Source organism: Pelophylax lessonae (genome assembly GCF_965119305.1).
Source record: "Pelophylax lessonae genome assembly, chromosome: 4".
NCBI lineage: Eukaryota > Metazoa > Chordata > Amphibia > Anura > Ranidae > Pelophylax > Pelophylax lessonae.
In genome coordinates, this window is record NC_138771.1 from 19,422,984 (window position 1) to 19,445,346 (window position 22,363).

General features: G+C 44.6%; 1 protein-coding gene across 1 annotated transcript in view; it reads left to right on the forward strand.

Moving 5' to 3' along the window:
- MEGF11 (multiple EGF like domains 11) overlaps positions 1–22,363 on the forward strand; it is a 1,080,387-nt gene that overhangs the window by 860,933 nt on the left and 197,091 nt on the right. Inside the window, exons 14-15 of the mRNA XM_082255259.1 lie at positions 1,614–1,760; positions 12,614–12,748. Of these exons, the coding sequence (XP_082111385.1) occupies positions 1,614–1,760; positions 12,614–12,748 (282 nt within the window). The remainder of the gene's footprint in view (positions 1–1,613; positions 1,761–12,613; positions 12,749–22,363) is intronic.

Sequence of the window (22,363 nt, forward strand, 5' to 3'; positions counted from 1 at the left end):
ATGGAGGGACCTTTAATGATGGGGATACTGATGGAGGGACCTTTAATGAGGGGGATACTGATGGAAGGACCTTTAATAAGGGGTACACTGATGGAGGGACCTCTAATGATGGGGATACTGATGGAGGGACCTTTAATGAGGGGGATACTGATGGAAGGACCTTTAATAAGGGGTACACTGATGGAGGGACCTCTAATGATGGGGATACTGATGGAGGGACCTTTAATGAGGGGGATACTGATGTAAGGACCTTTAATAAGGGGTACACTGATGGAGGGACCTCTAATGATGGGGATACTGATGGAGGGACCTTTAATGATGGGGATACTGATGGAAGGACCTTTAATAAGGGGTACACTGATGGAGGGATCTCTAATTATCATGACGCTGATAGATGACCTCTAATGATGGGGACACTGATGGAGGGACCTTTAATAAGGGGTACACTGATGGAGGGACCTCTAATGATGGGGATACTGATGGAGGGACCTTTAATGATGGGGATACTGATGGAAGGACCTTTAATAAGGGGTACACTGATGGAGGGGCCTCTAATTATCGTGACTCTGATAGATGACCTCTAATGATGGGGGCACTGATGGGGGGGACACTGATGGGGGACACCCCCCCCCCCCCCCCCCCAAACCCAGGAAAAATTTGCTGCTCAATCTAAAATGGCTGTGCTTGTTTTTTTATCCCAATCCAGGCCTGAAGAGAGGGGAGGGGTCTGATAGGGAACACTAATAAAGGGGGGCTCTGATGAAAAAGGTACAGAGAGAATATATTTCAGCTTGAACTTTATTAATAGTTCATATTTTTTCAATATTTTTTTTTTTTTGTTTGGTTCACTGAAGTTCATTTTCTGAATCATATCACGCTAATAGCAAAAAGCTTCAAGCAAAACCTATTCATTCATTTATGAAACTGATTTTTTTTTTTTGTTGGCCCACGAATATTTATTATGTATGATGTGACCCTCATACTGAAAAGTTTGGTGATCCCCGATAAAAGGGTTTGAAAAAGAGGTGGATCTTTAGAAGAGGACATTGTGATTCATGTGAGCCCAGGGCAGTACGGTCTTTAGGTTAATCCCTTGGTAAATCCCATACAAAACAGCATCATCATCATCATCCTCCTGTCTCTAGAGTTGCATATATTCTGAATGTAGTCTTTCATGGAATATTGTAGGTAATGCTATAATTTTTATTTTTTTTTTTACTATGGAGGAGTTTAATGGTATCCTTGGGGAGATCCTTCCTGCAGAGGTCAGTCCTTGTTTATTCCAGGGCAGGTTTTAGAATAAAATGGCATTCTTTTGGCCCTGTCATTTAGTTGACCTTTTTGTTTCAGGCAATTTGGCAGCTGCCGCGCATATCAATAATGTAAATCTTCAGATAACTTCCTTTCAGAATTATATATTCTCCACTCTGTGTTCCAAAATATATAATGAACAATTATAGAAAAATAACATTAATAAAGACAATTAAATGTGTTATGGGAAATAATGGTCATTTAACAGGAACTGTATGCAATTGAGACTAAAATAGCTGGTTTAAGATTGGTGCCTGCGTATTGTATCTGCTGTGCCCTGATGGGTCTGATTTTCCTTGCAGGTGTCCATTGCGATAATGTGTGTGCCCAAGGACGCTGGGGGCCCAATTGCTCCATGTCTTGTCACTGTGAGAATGGGGGGTCGTGCTCACCCGAGGACGGAAGCTGTGAATGTGCGCCAGGATTTCGGGGGACCTTGTGCCAGAGAAGTAAGGAGAAATTCAAGTAAAAACTAACAGATCCGGTCCTTTTTTTTTTTCTTTTTTTAATTCTTTATTTAGGTGTCAAGAAATTTGGCACAGCCATACAAAATAGTACAAAGTTACAGTGGAGAAAATTATTATTTGATCCTCTGCAGATTTTGTAATTTTTCCCACTTACAAAGAAGTTAAGGGTCTATAATTTTATTATAGGTGTATTTTAACCACTTTACCACGGGAGGATTTTGCTGTCATACGTCTGGGCCACTTTTTGCGATTCGGCGATGTTCAACTTTAACTGACAATTGCGCGGTCGTGCGACGCCGTACCCAAACGAAATTTACGTCCTTTTTTTCCCACAAATAGAGCTTTCTTTTGGTGGTATTTGATCACCTGTGCGATTTTTACTTTTTGCGCTATAAACAAAAAAAAGCGTTTATTTTGAAAAAATAACAATATTTTTAAAATTTTTTTATATGAAATTCCCCCCCAAAAAAATGCAAAAATCAAAATGTTTTTACATTTTTGGCCAATTTGTTTTCTGCTACCTATGTTTGGTAAAAAAAATCACAATAAGCGTATTTTGATTGGTTTGCGCAAAAGTTATTGCGTTTACTAAGAGAAAGATTTCTGTCATTTTTGGTGTTTTTTTTTAACGCGTAATGGCGACGATCTGCGATTTTTTTTTGCGGGACTGCGACATTGAGGCGGACAGATCGGACCCCTGACTGACATTTTTGACACTTTTGGGGGTACCAGTGACATTACTGCAGTAATCAGTGCTATACATATGCACTGTTACTGTAAAAATGACACTGGCAGGGAAGGGGTTAACTTTATTGGAGAGGGAGGGGTTAATGTATGCCTGGTGCTTACTGACGTGTAGGGGGGGGGGGTGACTGAGTGACACAGGGACAGATCGCATGTTCAGCTATGCTGAACACTGCAATCTGTCACTGCCTGTCACTTAGGAGATCCGCCCGCTCTGTTTACACAAGTGGGCAGATCTCCAAACTCAATTCCCCGACGATCGGGGAAGAGCAGCGTCAAGCCGCTCCTCCCCTGGCCCGACTCCCGCTGTGACTGAAAACAGTGGGAGCGCGCCTCCGGCGGCGTGCGAGCGCCCCCTACAGGGGGAGGAGTCCAGCGATGTAGGTCTACGTCGCTGGACGGGATCGTGCCACATTGCCGCAGTAGTGTCAATGTGGGCGGTCGTAAAGAGGTTAAATGATAGAGACAAAATATCAACCAAAAATCCAGAAAAAAAATGATACAAATTTTATAAATTGAGTTGCAGTTCAGTGAGTAAAATAAGTATTTAACCTCCAAGCAAAACATGACTTAGTAGTTGGTGGAGAAACCCTTGTTGGCAAACACAGAGGTAAGAAGTTTCTTGTAGTTGGTGACCAGGGATGGGCTGTGTCGCTGAACACACAAACAAATGGGGTGCTCAGCGAGAGGTTCGCCCGCCGATGAGTGCCCCATAATGCACTGCACTCTTGCAGTGCGTTGATTGGTGATGATTGGCCAAAGCATGCACCTGACTTGTATGCTTTGGCCAATCACAACACAATGTACTGTGAGAGCCATGATTGGCCAAAGGCAGAGTGCCTTTGGCCAATCATGGCTGAGGGGATAAGTCTATATAACTAAACTAACTATATAAGTCTATATAAACGAACTAAAATATCTACACTATATAAGGCTGCTTCTTACAGGCCCCCCCCCCCCCCCACAAAATTCATACCATACCTTTATCCGAGCATGCAGCCTGGCAGGCCAGGAAATGGGGGAGACGAGCTAGTGCCCCCCCTCTGAACCATTCCAGGCCTCTTGCCCTCAACATGGGAAGGGCGCTTTGGGGTGCCCTTGTTGATGGGGACAAGGGCCTCTTTCTGACAACTCTGGACTGTGGTTGTGGGGATCTGCGAGTGGGGGGCTTACCGGAATCTGGAAGTCCCCTTTAACAGGGCGCCCCCAGATCCCGGCCCCCGCCCCTATGTGAATGAGTATCGGGTACATTGTACCCCTGCCCATTACCCAAAAAAGTGTAGAAAAGTAAGAACCTCAGGAAATAGTTTTTGACAAGTCCTTTTTTAAAAAAATAAAAAAATAGTGTCCCTCAATGTAAATCCATCCTCAATCATGACGCCCTACGGACCCGAAAAATAGAAAAAATAAAAAACGCTTCTGCCTTTTGGGAGGTGTCCCGCCGAATGCCTTCTCTCCAGTTTGACAGCTTTTCTATAGGCAAGAGGTGGGGCCACCCGCCTATGTCACGCGGTGGCGCCACCCCCTTCTGACGTCACAGCCGCGAGCAAGTTTAAATTACATTTTTTCCATTAGAAATGTCAATATTGCTGCAGCAGGCTCCATACATCGTACAGATGCGGCACTTTACAGGCACTTTAGGGGGACCCCCAGATACGATATTTAATGGAATTTTTCATTTTTATTGTTTCACTTTAAACATCATTAAAATCACTGCTCCTTTTAAAAGAGATTGTTTTAAAAAAATTGTTTTTGCATTGATACATGTCCCCCAGGGCAGTACCCGGGTCCCCATACACTTTTTATGGCAATAATTTGCATAAAAACCCTTAAAATGAGGACTTTTGATTTCACATGTTCTCTAGAACTTTTTCCCTGTTTGAAAAGTTCGGATCCAAACTGAACAAGGGGGTGTTTGGCTCATCCCTATTGGTGACCAATTGGTGATTGATGGTTCGCAGTAGCGTGAACCAGGACATAGGCTCCATTCCCACTAGTGCACCTTGTCATGCGATTTTGGACACGTAAAGTCGCTGCCCATTTATTTCAATGACACCCATTCCAATCTATGGGACAAAGTCACAGCAGCTTTAAAAAAAAGGTTCCTGCACTACTTTGATGTGACTTTTTTGTGACTTAGAGCCATAGAGTGTAAAGTTGCATGAAAGTTGCATCAAAGTCCTTGGAGTTGCACTATTGTGAACCGAGCCTTAGAAACACACTGGGGTTGATTTACTAAATGCAAATTGTGGCTGATTTCCTAAAGGCAAATAGACTGTGCACTCTGCAAGTGAAGCTTATCCAAAACTTAGTAAATGAGGGAGAGCTTTGCAGACTCCCATCATCCAATCATGTGCAAGGAAAAAGGCTGTTTTTTTTTAAATTTCCTTGCACATGATTGGGTATTCTTTCCAAAGTGAAGCCTTACCTCATTTACTAAGCTCTGGAGCAACTGCACTTGCAGAGTGCAAGTGCACTTTGCAAATTGCACAGTCTACTTGCCTTTAGTAAATTAACCCCATAGCAGAGGCGTAACTAGAACCTTTAGGGCCCCGGTGCAAGAAACCATGAAGGGCCCCCAAGACCCCTGGCCGGGGCCCTTCCCTTCAAGCCTGGGGCTCTTCCCACTGATCCTGGGGCCCTTTGCTCTTGTTGCGGGGCCCTTTATTACAGTCCCGCAGCAGGACCCTTTTACAAGTACTGCAGTGGACCCCCTTCCTGCCATCTTGGGGACTCCCCACGATGGTGGAATGCCAGGGTCGGTTGCAAGTGTGACCTTTGTGACCCTGGAAGTTCACCCACTGGTGTCAGTAGTTTTTATTTTTTGGTATTTTCATTGTATTATTTTTCATTATTTTATTTTATTTTTTACAATGTCACTGACTATGACTCTGTCCATTCAGAAAAGGAAGGAGCTGGTAAATTACATATTTACCGACCACTTCCTGGTTCTCTATTGTGACACATCCCCTGCAGCAGCCGGCAGGAGAGGGGAGAGAGCATAGTGGGGGGGGGGGGGAGACAAGGGGAGCACACAGGGGCCCAGAGACAGCAGAACACAAGTGAACTGGATAGGAGGAGTGGCGGGGGCAGCATACAGAGGGACCAATCTCCTCCATTTTCCTCCTGCAGCTACAGGAGGAAAAAGGAGGACAGTGATTTCTCTATATGCTGCCCCAGCCGCCCCTCCTATCCTGGTGTACAGGGGAGCCGCACAGGCCCCCTGGAGCATGGGGCCTGGTTGCAATTGCAACCCCTGCATCCCCAGTAGTTACGACCCTGGTCCATACTTACACTGTGCAAGAGCAGTTGCTCCAGAGCTTTATAAATGAGGTAAAGCTTCACTTTGGAGAGAAAACCCAATCACATGCAAGGAAAATTAAAAAAAAACAGCATTTTCGCTTGCACATGATTGGATGATGGATGTTAGCAGAGCTTCCCCTTTTCCTAAGCTCTGGAGAAACTGCACTTGCAAAGTGCACAGTCTATTTGCCTTCAATAAATCCCCCCCAATAGTTTTTATTAAACCAAAAGGACTTATTCACATATCCATTGATGCCATCCTGATTTTCTCATGAATAATAACAATAGGCCGGGGTGCTACTAAAATCCATTCCCCAAAATCACAAGAATAGCATTGATGAATATATAATACATGTTCCCAGACCTTGATATCTTTTTACATTGTGCTAAATCTCCGGTGCAGTGTACTGTTTTATGTGGCCGGCCGTTCCATGCTGGGTAGAGGATAAAGAGAGACCATGCATTGTTCATCAAAAGATTAGGCAGAAAGGAAATCATATTTTATGTATCTGTCCCTGTATATATTTACATAACCTATGTCCACAGACCTCGATTATTCTGGATATCTTTTACTGTTTGCTAAATTTTCTGGGCAGTTGATTGATTTATATTAGGTTATAAGAGAATAGCGACAAGGCTAAGGAAGCCACTTGGATGAATTGCAAAAACATCTTCAATCTTACAGTTAAGGTTCAGTTGAATGTGACTAACTACTACTACTACTAGGTATAACACGACCTGGGTGAATGAAGACCTACACAGACATAAAAATTATATACTGGCATCACATGACAGTTACCAACAGGAGAACAATTACACCATATTACCAAAAGTATTGGGACGCCTGCCTTTACACGCACATGGACTTTAATGGCATCCCAGTCTTAGTCCGTAGGGTTCAATATTGAGTTGGCCCACCCTTTGTAGCTATAACAGCTTCAACTCTCCTGGGAAGGCTGTCCACAAGGTTTAGCAGTGTGTCTATGGGAATGTTTTACCATTCTCCCAGAAGCACATTTGTGAGGTCAGGCACTGATATTGGATGAGAAAGTCTAACTCGCTGTCTCCTCTCTAATTCATTCCAAAGGTGTTCTATCGGGTTGAGGTCAGGACTCTATGCAGGCCAGTCAAGTTCCTCCACCCCAAACTCGCTCATCCATGTCTTTATGGACCTTGCTTTGTGCAGTGGTGCGCAGTCATGATGGAACAGAAAGGGGCCATCCCCAAACTGTTCCCATAAAGTTGGGAGCATGAAATTGTCTAAAATGTTTTGCTATGCTGTGATGCCTTAAGAGTTCCCTTCACTGGAACTAAGGGGCCAAGCCCAACCTCTGAAACACAACCCCACACCATAATCCCCCCTCCACCAAATGATTTGGACCAGTGCATAAAACAAGGTCCATAAAGACATGGATGAGGGAGTTTGGGGTGGAGGAACTTGACTGGCCTGCACAGAGTCCTGACCTCAACCCGATAGAACAGCTTTGGGATGAATTAGAGCGAAGACTGCGAGCCAGGCCTTCTCCAACATCATCCGACAACAGCGAGTCAGGCCTTCTCGTGGGCGCGCTCCCGCCCCTACTAGGCAGCAGGGATGCCGATGCACAGGGGTGGCGGCCACGACTGCCGCCAGGCACCCGCGATCGCTCCCCGCTGAGAGAAAAGGATGGTCAGCTGTTGTAAACACAGCCGACCGTTGTTCCCTCTGAAATGATCACAGAGCGCCTGTGATCCTTCAACAGGTCTCTGTGGTCATTTCACAAGTCCCTCATACAGTTAGAAGACACCCCCTAGGCTCACACCTGACCCTTTGATTACCCCTAGGTTAACCCCTTCCCTGCCAGTGTCATTATTACAGTCACAGTGCAAATTTTTACCACTGATTACTGTAGTAATGTCATTGGTCCCCCGGAAAGTGTCAAAAATGTCAGTTAGAGGTCCGATCTGTCCGCCGCAATGTTGAAGTCCCGCTAAAAATCGCAGATCTCCGCCATTACTAGTAAAAATAAATAAGTAAATAAAAATGACATATACTTTTCCCCTAGATTGTAAATGCGATAAATTTTGCGTAAACCAATCAAAATACGCCTATTGCGATTTTTCTTTACCAAATATTGTAGGAGACAAATTGGCCTAAAAGGATGACAATTTTTGATTTTTACATTTTTTTTTTTGGGGGGGGGGGGGGGGGAATGTTATTTAGCAGAATGTGAAAAATATATTTTTTTTTTACAAAATTATCGCTCTTTTTTTTGTTTATAGCACAAAAAATAAAAATCGCACAGGTGATCAAATACCACCATAATAAAGATCTATTTGTGGGAAAAAAAAAGGACATCAATTTTATTTGGGTACAGTGTTGCCCCACCGTAAAATTTTCCGTTAAAGTAACGCAGTGCCGAATCGCAAAAAAAAAAATGGCCTGGTCATTAACCTTCCTAGTGGTATTCCCGAGCGTGGCTCGGGGTTAAATTTCAGTGCCAAAAGCGGTAACCCCGAGCCACACTCGGGGTACCGCTAGGAAGATTGCTGGATCCTGGAAGAGAGGGTACTCACCTTGTCCCCGGGATCCAGCGATGTATCCCGGCGGTGTGCGGCGGATCTTCCTCCCGATCCTCTGTGTGCCCCTGCTTCCGTCTCCTGCGACGTGACGCTCGCAGGGGGGTGGAACTGGCGGCAAATTCAAATTGTAAAACACACAAACACACTGATACATTGCAAAATAAAATAAATTCACATTAGTTTGCCCCCCAGTGCCCTTTCCTGCAGTCTTACTGTACTTTATATATATATATATATATATATATATATATATATATATATATACACACATATATATAATATATATAATATATGTATACGTGTATGTATATATATATATATATATATATATATATATATATATATATGTATATACGGTATATATATATATATATATATATATATATATACACATACATACATACTTTAACTTATTTATAGTTATTTATTATATTATAATTTATGATTTTGTGTTTCAAACTTTATCATACCCGAGATGTTATAAAGAAGAACGCACAGTAAAAAAAAAATCATATGTAAATAGTTGGTTTGGGCTGCTCGTTCTTAAGAATTACATGCAAAATAATGGTACCGCTTTCAGCACCTAAAATCATACTGCCAGGGAGGTTAAGGGGGCAAATCCTTCCGGTCCAGAAGCGGTTAAATTGTGCTAACCCATACCACATTGTTATCTGTCATTTAAGTAGTTTTGTTGCCTGGAACAGCATCTGTTGTCTAGCAAGCAGCATACAAGTGAGAACTCTGGATGGTATTCGGGCCCTTGCTATATTAACCACTTGCCGACTGCCTAACGCCGATCTACGTCGGCAGTCAGCCCCTCACAGGCAAAGTGACGTAGGGCTACGTCACTAGCTTGTGAGGGTCTAGGGAGCGAGCGCGCGCCCCCGGAGGCGCGCTCCCGCGTGGTCACGGACCTCCCCGCGCGTGTGACCAGCGGTCCCGATGTCCGCCGGTCACTCGGCGATCGGCGGGGGAGAGGGAGAATGTCAGGCAGCTTGTGTAAACAAGCCACCTGTCATTCTCCTTGCTGTTAGGATACTGATCACTCGGATCTAGTATGTAGATCCGTTGATCAGTGTCCATACAGCTCAAGCCCCAGCCAATCACAGTAGAAAGCACGCCCCTAGGAATACACACAGCCCCTCCCTCCCAAATAAAGTTAACCCCTTCACTACCAGTGTATTTTTACAGTAACAGTGCATATATATAGCACTGATTACTGTAGAAATGTCACTGGTAACCCCAAAAGTGTCAAAAATGTCAGTCAAGGGTCCGATCTGTCCGCCCCAATGTCGCAGTACCGCAAAAAAAATCGCAGATCGCCGCCATTACACGTTAAAAAAAAAAAACAACAAAAATGACAGAAATCTTTCCCTTTGTTAGTAAACGCGATAACTTTTGCGCAAACCAATCAAAATACGCTTTTTGCGATTTTTTTACCAAACATAGGTAGCATAAAACAAATTGGCCGAAAAAGTAAAAAAATTTTGATTTTTAAATTTTTTTTGGGAGAATTTCATATAAAAAAATGTGAAAAATATTGCTATTTTTGCAAAATTGACGCTCTTTTTTTGTTTATAGCACGTGATCAAAAAATCGCACAGGTGATCAAATACCACCAAAAGAAAGCTCTGTTTGTGGGAAAAAAAGGACACCAAATTCGTTTAGGTACAGCGTCGCACGACCGCGCAATTGTCCGTTAAAGTCACGCAGTGCCGAATCGCAAAATACCCCCTGGTCGGAATGGGGGTAAAATCTTCCGGGGCTTAAGTGGTTAACATCTGTTTGGGTTAGCATCTGACCAGTGTTTCAAGGTCTGAGAGATTCTTTGCACTTTACCTGCTACAATGAGGTGGTAAAAGGGGTCTTTTCAGCAATTAAAAAGTATAAAATAAAAAAGTGCAATCATAATAGTAACGTTACAACAGCAATAGTAAACTGATATATCCAAGTCCACTTGTCATATAACAAATAAGTGCAAGGACTCCAGTCCGTAAAGTGCAAAGTAGTAAGAACAGTCCTTCCGTAGGTAGATGGAAGCAGAGACCAGGGTGATGATGACAAAATCATGCAATGATTATTTTAAGTGCTCTTATCGTCCCACCACCAAGGCATTCTCTGCCTCTCACCTTCATATACAGGGCCAACCAGCATTGAACCAGGTGTCCTGATATTGAATCTCTTCCTCCACTAGGGGTATCTATCCAGGGCCATCTTTAATATTGATTGGACCCTGGGCAAATATTTTCTTGGCCCCTCCAAAATCCACTTATTACCTATTTGCAGGCAGTGCAGGCTCAAGGGGCAGCTGCATTGGGCCCCACAAAAATGACTGGGCCCAGGGCAGCTGCCCCTTTTGCCCTGTGGTAGATATGGCCCTGTATCTATCCCGGGCTTCCTCCACAGTCTCCTCTGCTGCTTCTTTCAGCAATGTTTCCTCTTTTCTCTCCTAATAGGAGACATTGCTAGAAGAAGCAGCAGAGGTTCATTGCTGGTTGGCCCTGTAGGGTCTGTATATGAAGGTGAGAGGCAGTGAATGCCTTGGCGGTGGGACGAAAAGAGCACTTAAAATAATCATTGCATGATTTTGTCATCAGCACCCTGGTCTCTGCTTCCTACTACCTACGGAAGGATTGTTCTTACTACTTTGCACTTTACAGACTGGAGTCCTTGCACTTTGTTATATGACAAGTGGACTTGGATATATCAGTTTACTATTGCTGTTGTAACGTTACTATTATTGCGCTGCACTTTTTTTATTTTATGTTTCATGGAGGTTTTGTGTGATTGCCCTGATAATCTGTGTTTATTCTAGTGTAGAGTCCAGAGCTGAATATTGTTTTATTTATTTATAAATTAAAAAGTATAAAAAAAAAACCAAAAAGAAGAAAAAAAAAAAACAACAAAAACATTCTATTGTAAGTAGACTACTAGCCCATTCTGCCCTAAGTCCATTAGATCAGTGTTCCCATACCCCGGGGCTGCGGACCGGTGTCGGTCCCTGGATCAAACGGTACCAGGCCGCCCGAGGAACTTTTACTGTCTCGCCGCAGTGGCGGCCGGTGCGTTGGGGGCGCCGGGGCGCAGAGCAGTGCGCCCCAAGCCCACCCATTGTGTGACAATAGCGAATCAAAATTCGCTATTGTCACATGGATCCTCCTCCTGGCCAATCAGGAAGTGGGTCCTCCTGCTTCCTGATTGGCCAAGAGGCAAACCCCACGCCATTGGCCGAGGAGGAGGCTGGAGGACTGAGGACTCGGGGAGACGCCGGGGGACTGAAGAGAAGCCGCCGCTGCCTGAGGTAAGTGCACTGGTCTCGTGGGGGGGGGGGGGGCATGCTGGCATCTCTGCATTGAAAGGGGGCACGCTGGCATCTCTGCGTTGAAAGGGGGCACGATGATCTCTGCATTGAAAGGGGGCACGCTGGTATCTCTATCAAAACAAGCGGGCCACGGAAAAATTATCAAACATTTACCGGTCCGCGGCGATAAAAATGTTGGGGAGCACTGCATTAGATGTCTTTGTTTCACTATGAGGTGCTACGTCGTCGTTTCCAAGATTCCCACACTTTAATTGGTCATTCATAGTTACATTGTCACAGTCTTTTTACCATATTTTCTAAGCATAAATTAACTAATTTGTTGATTAATTAATAGAAATCTTTGTAAAAACAATGCAAATTTTTTCCCCTTTTTTTTTTTATTTGTTTACAAACTTTTATTCAGGGTGTAAAAAAAGACAGTACAAAAAAAAAATCAATATGCATTAACATAGGCGCATTACATACCATATTAGCATAATGATATTATAAAGAGTAACAACGAGAGACGTTAAACATACATAGATGAATTATTAACATGGAACTCCTCAATATCAATGAAGCATCAGACAGAACAGAGCGGAATATGAATTAAAATATATATGTAAATGAATGAAGAATGCAAAACTTCCTCAGTTATCCACCTGGTGAAGGAGGATCTCTGAGTGGCTAAACCAAGGATTCAATTTGTTGTCAAAAAATTTCATAGAATTTTTTTTGTTTAAATAGAGAAGGGGGGGGGGGGGAGTAGTCACTGCTTGGTAAATGGGTCTCACAAGTTCATCAATTATTAATTCTCTTCTCTCAATTGATGAGTTTAATATTCGTCTACCTTGGCTTCACGTAAACAAATGTCCCTTATTTGGAAATGGCTACTTAGTAATTTTTCTAATTTAAACTTTTGCAGTTTGCTCTCCTGGGTTCTATGGCCATCGCTGTAACCAGAATTGCCCTCAGTGCGTTCACGCTAACGGACCGTGTCAACACATCACCGGACACTGTGACTGCTTGCCGGGATTTTTCGGGCCACTCTGTAACCAAGGTACTTGTTTGAACCTTTTGTATTTTATGGAAGTTGAAATAGCAGGAGGCTAAGGGAAATGCGGGCTAATTTTGTGAATTGAGTAAAATGGACACCAGATGGCGCTAAGTGTAGTAAGTTAGTGTTTTAATAAAAACAGTACAAAAATGCACTCACATTGAGTAGAATAAAAAAGAGTATTTGTGAGAGCCAAGGGAAGACATCTCAGGGACCCATAGGGAATTGTATGTGGATATGGACTTTAATGGCACATAAGAAAAAAACTGGTATAAAATCAATATAGATTTATTTAAATATTCAAAAAGTTTTCCGCCCCAGTGAGACATTAATTTTCTGTTCATCTCAGGGACCCAGGCTGAATTGCAGCAATTCATGATAGTGTAGAGAGATGCTGCCAGCAGCATGAAGAACTATAACAACACCAGAGCCCAGAGGCGTAACTAGAACCTTCAGGGCAAGCAAAGAAGTTGGACCGCACTCGGATACTTGAAATCAAAATTGGTTCTTTATTCCTCATCAAATCCTTACAGACAGTGCATTGAGAGACCATTGTTATGTGGTCTCATTGTGTCCTTAATACACAATCATTTGCCTGTATTTTTCTATGATTTTAAAATATTTAGTTTTGTATTGAATAAAAGAAATCTTTTTAACAAAACTTTTGTGCCCGAAATCTCTGTTTCCCAATCCTTCCAAATGTAATTGATCAATTGAGGATAGGGGCACACCCTAAATTGGATACGTCATGGCCAAGATGGCTGCTATCTGTGGACACATGACTTATAAAACCATTGAGAGACATGTCAGGGGTCCAAACTTCATAGAATCCTTCAGGGCCCCGGTGCAAGAAACCATGAAGGGCCCCCCAGATCCCTGGCCGGGGCCCTTTCAGTTCAAGCCTGGGGCTCTTTCCACTGATCCTGGAGCCCTTTACTCTTGTTGCGGGCCCCTTTATTACGGTCCCGCAGTGGGACCCTTTCACAAGTTCTGCAGTGGGCTCCCTTCCTGCCATCTTGGGGCCTCCCCACGGTGGTGGAATGCCAGGGCCGGTCGCATGTGTGACCTTTGCGATCCTGGAAGTTCACCCACTGGTGTCAGTAGTTTTTATTTTTTGGTATTTTAATTGTATTATTTTTTATCATTTTATTTTATTTTTTTTACAATGTCACTGACTATGACTCTGTCCATTCAGAAAAGGAAGGAGCTGGTAAATTACATATTTACCGACCCCTTCCTGGTTCTCTATTGTGTCACATCCCCTGCAGCAGCCGGCAGGAGAGGGGAGGGAGCACAGTGGGGGAGGGCAGCACAGTGGGGGGGGGGCAGGGGAGCACACAGGGGCCCAGAGACAGCAGAACACAAGTGAACTGGATAGGAGGAGTGGCGGGGGCAGCATACAGAGGAACCGATCTCCTCCATTTTCCTCCTGCAGCTACAGGAGGAAAAAGGAGGACAGTGATTTCTCTACATGCTGCCCCCGCCGCCCCTCCTATCCAGGTGTACAGGGGAGCCGCACAGGCCCCTTGGAGCATGGGGGCCGGTTGCAATTGCAACCCCTGCAACCCCTGTAGTTACGCCCCTGCCAGAGCCAATTTCACAGCGCAGGAAAGTACCAGTGGCTACACGTTTCAAGGTGGTACCGTCTCTTTCTCAAGTTTTGGAACTTGAGAATTGAGGCGCCACCTCAACATGTGTAGCCACGACCCCTTTTCACACATCTGACATCATCCTGGAACTTTCCCACACTGTCAAACTGGCTCTGGTGTGGCTGCAACCCTTCAACTTCTCTCTACACTACCCTGGATTGCTGCAGCTTGGCCTGGGTCCCTGAGATGACTTCCCTTGGTTTTGCATTTCTTTCATTCTACTCAATGTGAGCGCAATGTTTACTGTTTTTATTAACCGCTTTACGACCGCCCATTGCAGTTATACTGTGGCAGCCAGCCAATCCTGGGCAAACCGCTGTAGCTTAATGTCGGTCGCGTGCAGGAGACTAGGGGATGAGCACGTGCCACCGGTGGCACGGTCCGCCCCCGCTCTTCAGCGGGGAAGCCGATGCAGCGGGCAGGCGGCTCCGATTGCCCCCTGACACCCGCGCAATACAGCAGAATGTAAAAAATATTGTTTTTTTTTTTTTGTTTTTTTTTCAGAATTGTCGCTATTTTTTTGTTTATAGAGCAAAAAATAAAAATCGCACAGGTGATCAAATACCACCAAAAAAAAAAAAGCTCTATTTGTGGGGAAAAAAAGGACATCAATTTTATTTGGGTACAGCGTCGCACGACCGCGCAATTGTCCATTAAAATAACGCAGTGCCAAATTGCCAAATATGGCCTGGTCATTAAGGGGGAAAATCCTTTCCGGTCCAGAAGTAGTTAATAAACATTAACTTGCTACACTTGGGAGCGCCCTCTGGTGTCCATTTTATTCTATTACAGATATCTTCTTTTTTTGTATACAAACTTTTTTATTAAGGTGAATAATTGTGGTACAAAAAGTATATATATATATATATATATATATATATATATTTTTTTTTTTTTTTTTTTTTGAGTTTATGACAATTTTTCTTTTTCAATATGTTTATTGGTATTTATTGCAAACAGGTTAAAATTATATATTTATAATGTATTAAACTTCAATCTGCTGAGGAGCTGCTCTGAGCCCAAGCAAGCTGCCGTTATATGGACTTATGAATTGGGTTTAGCTCAGACCATCATTTAGGCTACTGGTGGTGTTTGCACCATAACTCCTCTTAGTTCACTAATTCTGCGCCATGTGTTGTATTTACATTACGTTTATTGGGTCACTTACCCAGAGCCGGTGCTAGACTATTTTGCACCCTAGGCAAGACCAGCTCCTTCCAACCCCCCCCCCCCCTAAAAAAAAAAAAAAAATGTACACATTGCCCCCCTTCCTGTACAAAATGCCCCCCCTTTCCCCCTTTTAACCCCACTCCTGTATACACTGCCCTTTTTAATCCTGCACCCCCCTTCCTGTACAAACTGTCCCCCCTCATCGCACACACTGCCCCCCTTTTAACCCTACACCCCCTTCATTTACACACTGCCCCCCTTTAACCCTACACATCCCTTCATATACAAAGTGCCCCCTTTTAACCCTCCCCCTTCCTTCACACACTGCCCTTCTTTAATGCTACACCCCCTGCTTTCTCACACTGCCCCCCTTTAACCCTACACCCCCCTTCCTATACACACTGCCCCCCTTTAACCCTACACCCCCCTTCCTATACACACTGCCCCCCTTTAACCCTACACCCCCCTTCCTATACACACTGCCCCCCTTTAACCCTACACCCCCTTCCTATACACACTGCCCCCCTTTAACCCTACACCCCCTTCCTATACACACTACCCCCCTTTAACCCTACACACCCCTTCATATACAAAGTCCCCCCCTCTCTAGGGGTTGACCTCCCCTGGGGATGAGGAGGTGACCGGAGAGGAATGTGGCACTGACCATGGCAGCGCCCTCGGGGTGGCAGTGTGCCCTAGGTGGTCGTCTAGTTTGCCTAGTGGCAGCACCGGCCCTGCACTTACCTGTAACTGAACCGAGCTGGCTGGAATTGGGTAAACTTCCTGAATGACTTCAAGTACTAATAGTTATGTTTATCTTGTTCATGGTAAGCAAAGAAAGGGGAATTTGGGACTTTATATGAGGCACATGATGCCTCCTAATCATATGAAAAAGAGGGGGAGTTTTGGGACTTTATATGAGGCGTGTCATTAAAACTAATGGGTATCAATATGCCAAGTGTATAATATCTACCAGAAGCAGAATATCATGTATAAAAACTGATGTTTATTACAATAACTTCAATAACAAATAGTAGACATAAATTATACATCATGGTTAAAGCAGTATAAATAACATTAGTCACAGATTGTAAACATAGAATATACATCATAGTAAGAGCCATGCTTGTGAAGAAACCATAGATACGTTGATATAATCATAACCCACTCACGTATATAATAATAATTGTAGACTGAATGCGAGAGCAAGATCTAATTGAAAGTTAGTACTGCTTGGATCTTGATGAAGGGGACATACCCCGAAAGCTTGTCCTGAAATATTGTATGTTAGTGCAAATAAAAAAAGTATCACGGACAGTACTCAATTGTCTCTATATGGTATATAACAAATAAAAACAACATTTGTAGCACATAGTAAAAACAGAGCAATTGCATCCTAAATGCTCGACGCGTTTCGTGAAATAAATATCACTTCCTCAGGAGCGGTGCAATCGATATGTCTAAAAGAAACATATAAACAGCAGTAGAATAAGGTTAGTAACAAGAGTATACTTATACATAAAGAGCACCAATTTTCATATTGTTTATGGTAAGTCTAGCCTTCCACCCACAAGCTACTCAGGTATAGGTACTGGTCTTACTGGATTGTGTGAGCTACAGAAAAAAACTGCTTATACACTATATTGCCAAAAGTATTGGGACGCTTACCTTTACACGCACATGAACTTTAATGGCATCCCAGTCTTAGTTTGTAGGGTTCAGTCCTGAGTTGGCCCACCCTTTGCAGCTATAACAATTCTTCTGGAAAGGCTGTCCACAAGGTTTAGGAGTGTCTATGGGAATGTTTGACCATTCTTCCAAAAGCGCATTTGTGAGGTCAAGCACTGATGTGGACGAGAAGACCTGGCTCGCAGTCGCCGCTCTAATTAATCCCAAAGGTGTTCTGTCGTGTTGAGGTCAGGACTGTGCAGGCCAGTTCAGTTACTCCACCCAAATCTTGCTTATCCATGTCTTTGTGGACCTTGCTGTGTGCAGTCATGTTGGAACAAGAAAGGCCATGCCCAAACTCTTCCCACAAAGCTGGGAGCATGAAATTATCCAAAATGTCTTGGTATGCTGACACCTTAAGAGATCCCTTCACTGGGACTAAGGGGCCAAGCCCAACCCCTTATTTCGAGTGAGGGGAACTCTTAAGGCGCCAGCATACCAAGACATTTTGGACAATTTCATGCTCCCAACTTTGTGGGAACAGTTTGGGGATGGCCCCTTCCTGTTCCAACATGACTGTGCACTAGTGCACAAAGCAAGGTCCATAAAGACATGGATGAGGGAGTTTGGGGTGGAGGAAGTTGACCGGTCCTGACCTCAACCCAATAAAACACCTTTGGGATGAATTAGAGTGGAGACAGCAGCCAGGCCATCTAGTCCTACATCAATGTCTGACTTCACAAATGCGCTTCTGGAAGAATGGTGAAACATTCCCATAGACACTCCTACACCTTGTGGACAGCCTTCCCAGAAGAGTTGAAGCTGTTATAGCTGCAAAGGGTGGGCCAACTCAATATTGAACCCTACAGACTAAGACTGGGATGCCATTAAAGTTCATGTGTGTGTAAAGGCAGGCGTCCCAATACTTTTACCAATATAGTGTACTTCTATAAATGTACGGTCTGGAGTGGGAGCTTGTCCTGTGTGGTTGTGTCTGTTCCAGTCCATATCGGAATTCAGATAGGTTAAAGCGATGCAGACGATACAGAAATGAAGCTTTATCACTGCCACCAGGTGCTCTCTCATTACCAAGATCTTTTCCCTTAGAAGACAAAATGAATGTAGAAAAAAAAGAAAATCGCCTTCATGGGGTGGAAGGAGTTTTATCAGATTGTTCAGACAGGAGGGGTGAGGGGGGGTGGGGGGGTGCAGGTGACTTGGATTCGGAAGGCTGCACAGAAGGAGGGGGGGGTTACGTTGCTAATGTCCCTGTCACACGGCTTGCGGATTACGCTGTCTGTGTGATTGGACGCTCTGTACAAAGATAAGGTTTTATCACAATGGCATTTTTCTGATGTTTTCTAGCGGGAATCAGTTTTCTGATAATAAACCCCTGTCTCCCCCCCCCCCCCCCCTCGCCATGTGAAAGAACGCTGGAAAAAACATCATCTGACAGTGTATCAGGACACCCCCCAACCCGAAAACATCAACAAGCCGTATTGGGCTGTCTCCGAGAAGCTGCATGGTGGCTGATAATCAGAAGGTGGATTAACCCCCCTTGTGACAAATGAGAGTTTCATTTTGCTTCTCCTGGCTTACCATGTCATTGCATGAAAATGACTCATTATTTAACGAGCAGAGGATCTCGTTGTGCTTTTCTTTTATAGAGTATGGCGTCTCCTCCCCCGAGATTCCAGACTTTTCTGGGGGGAACGTTGAGGAGCTTGTCTTATAGTTGTATGTATTGGTTCTGCTACCAAGAGACAAACTGTCACCTGCAAAAAACCAGGATGGACTGGGCTCTTCCAAGTCCTTGACAAGGGCCAAGGCAATCTAATTTGGTGGCAGAAATCAAGTTATGAAGATTAATTATCTTGATTATTGTATGTAGAAGAAGACCTCCGTGTGTCAGGCTTTAATTGGCATCAGTTAAATCTGAACTCTAGGTATAATCTGTATTGCATAGTTACATTGAGGTTTAATGTTGATAAAGCAGAGGCGTAACTAGAACCTTCAGGGCCCCGGTGCAAGAAACCATGAAGGACCCCCTGGACCCCTAGCCGGGGCCCTTCCCTTCAAGCCTGGGGCTCTTCCCAATGATCCTGGGGCCCTTTACTCTCATTGAGGGGCCCTTTATTATGGTTCCCACAGCAGGACCCTTTCACAAGTTCTGCAGTGGGCCCCCTTCCTGCCATCTTGGGGCCTCCCCATGGTGGTGGAATGCCAGGGCCCGGTCGCAAGTGTGACCTTTGCGATCCTGGAAGTTCACCCACTGGTGTCAGTAGTTTTTAGTTTTTGGTATTTTATTTGTATTATTTTTTATCATTTTATTGTCACTGACTATGACTCTGTCCATTCAGAAAAGGAAGGAGCTGGTACATTGCATATTTACCAACCCCTTCCTGGTTCTGACACATCCCCTGCAGCAGCCGGCTGGAGAGGGAAGGGAGCACGGGGGGGGGCAGCACAGTAGAGGGGGGGCAGGGGAGCACACAGGGGCCCAGAGACAGCAGAACACAAGTGAACTGGATAGGAGGAGTGGCGGGGGCAGCATACAGAGGAACCAATTGCCTCCATTTCCCCCTGCAGCTACAGGAGGAAAAAGGAGGACAGTGATTTCTCTACATGCTGCCCCCGCCACTCCTCCTATCCAGGTGTACAGGGGAGCCACACAGGAGCATGGGGCCCGGTTGCAATTGCAACCCATGCAACCCCTGTAGTTACGCCCCTATGATAAAGGTAAAGTTATGTACTTGGGGGCTAAGAAATATGCATGTGTAGCGCTATTCTTTTCAATCTCTGCGGCTATTGGGGTATGATGGCGCCACCTGTATAGTTACATACTTAGATAGTAGTTGAGGTTGAATAAAGACAACAGTCCATCCAGTTCAACCTGTGCAGGTGTGTGTGTGTGTGTGTGTGTCATTTCGTGATCATTTCCCATTACCCTGAATGTTGTGATCTGTGAGATGCACGTCCAACAGTCTTTTAAAAGTTTTGGTACTCCCCGCAGCTACCACCAATTGTGGAAGAGATTTCCACATTCTCACCGCCCTTACAGTGAAGAACCCCTTACGCAGCTTAAGGTTAATCTCGTTGTGTGGCCACGTGTCCTTTTGCACTCCTTGAGACGAAATAGTTTTTCTCCTATGCCTTTACAAATCACCATTAAGGTATTTGTAAGTCGCTATCACGTCCCCTCTCCAAGGAGAATAAATTAAGCGCTTGTAATCGCTCCTCGTAATTAAGGTCCTCCAATCCCCTAATTCATTTAGTTGCCCTTCTTTGGACTCTCTCCAACACATCCCTTCTGACGGTTGGTGACCAGAACTGGACAGAATACTCCAAACATGGGCGGACCATGGTTTTATAAAGTGGAAGGATTATAGTCTTATCTCTGGAATACATCCCCTTCCTTATGCATGCTAATATTCTACTGGCTTTGGCAGCTGCTGCTTGACATTGCATGCTATTGCTTAGTCTATCTTCTACTAGAACTAGGAAAAAATATAATAAGGTAATTTTAGGGAATACGGACACAATAAATTACCCAATTTTTTTGTAAAATATAAAAGAAGAAGTTGCGCCGAATAAGAAGATACCCAACATGTCAAACCTTAACACCTTCCCACCCTTCCAATAGCAAACTGACAGCCGAGCGATGGTTTCCTGTGTCAGTTATCCTGACATATGGCATCCTGTCAGAATTTGCCGATCACCGATGCGCCGCAGTGGCGCAATCTGTCATCGGTCCTATGCATGGGAGACGGCCGATGACCGATCCGAGTACCGGTGTTCCGTGAAAAAACCATACCCGTGAGAAAACCATACCCTCGTCACTTCCGGTTCCGCTACGGAGGGTATGGATTTCTCACGGTACTTAAACTTGCGGCGGGTACATTAAAACACTTCGGGTGCAACATAAATCATGTCCTCTCCTATCGCTGTAACATCCCTCATCTCCGGTAATCAATATAAAAGCGGATCACGGAGCCGCGATCGCCGTCACATTTACATCTCATACACCCGCCGTCGCTTTTATATTTATTACCGGAGATGAGGGAAGTTACAGCGATAGGAGAGGACATGATTTATGTTGCACCCGAAGTGTTTTAATGTACCCGCCGCAAGTATAACATTAGAGATAGTGCCGTGATAATTTCATGCCCACCGAGCATGCGCACTTCTCAAATTCTTTCTTCTTCAATCACGTATCCGGGGCTCTGAGCATGCGCACTACTGCGCTGCTCAGCTGTTTCAGACCGGAAGTGACGAGGGTATGGTTTCTTCACGGGGTATGGTTTTTTAACGTTACACCGGCTCGCTTCCTGTACCATGGGATCACATGACAATTGTAAACAATAGATGGCTCCCTTTCATTGAATCCATTGAATACAATTGTGTTGCTAGCTGTGATTGGTCAGTGGGATCACATGGTACAGCCAAGGCCAATCATATGACATCCTCTCAGGTTCGTGTCACCCTTCAGCGCAAACTGTCACCCACTTGACAGATCAGTGAAGCAGCCAGCTGCTGGTATCATATGATCGCTGTGGCCAATCACAGCAGGTCACATGACAATTGTAAACAATAGATGGCTCCCTTTCATTGAATCCATTGAATACAATTGTGTTGCTAGCTGTAATTGGTCAGTGGGATCACATGCAGTGGCGTAGCGTGGGGGGTGCAGGGGGGGCCGGCCGCACCGGGCGCAACATTTGGGGGGGCGCATCCCGCACCAGTGTCACTCTAGCAAACTTTAAAAATTCTTCCTAGCGTGTCACTCCATCCGCCGCCATCTTCAGGCTAAACAATAGCCGGCCAGCGCCCTGTGATTGGGCCAACATTGTCATGTGCGGCAGTGGGGCTGGCCAGTGGCAGAGCCCCGCCTCGCTTCTGGAGCCCGCCTCGCTGTCTTCTAAGTCAGCTCTGCATGTGTCTCCGTCCGTCCCGCCTCCTCTAAGCTCTCACAATCCTCCCGACCCGCCCCCTGTAAGGGCTCGTCTTCACCATGTGGCAGAGCGGATGGATCATGAAAACAGGTAAGTCATTTTGCTGGCTGCAGGACTAGACACAGCCTGGGGATGAGGCATAGTTAACAGTGTAGTGTAGTTTAGTGGGTAGTAGTAGT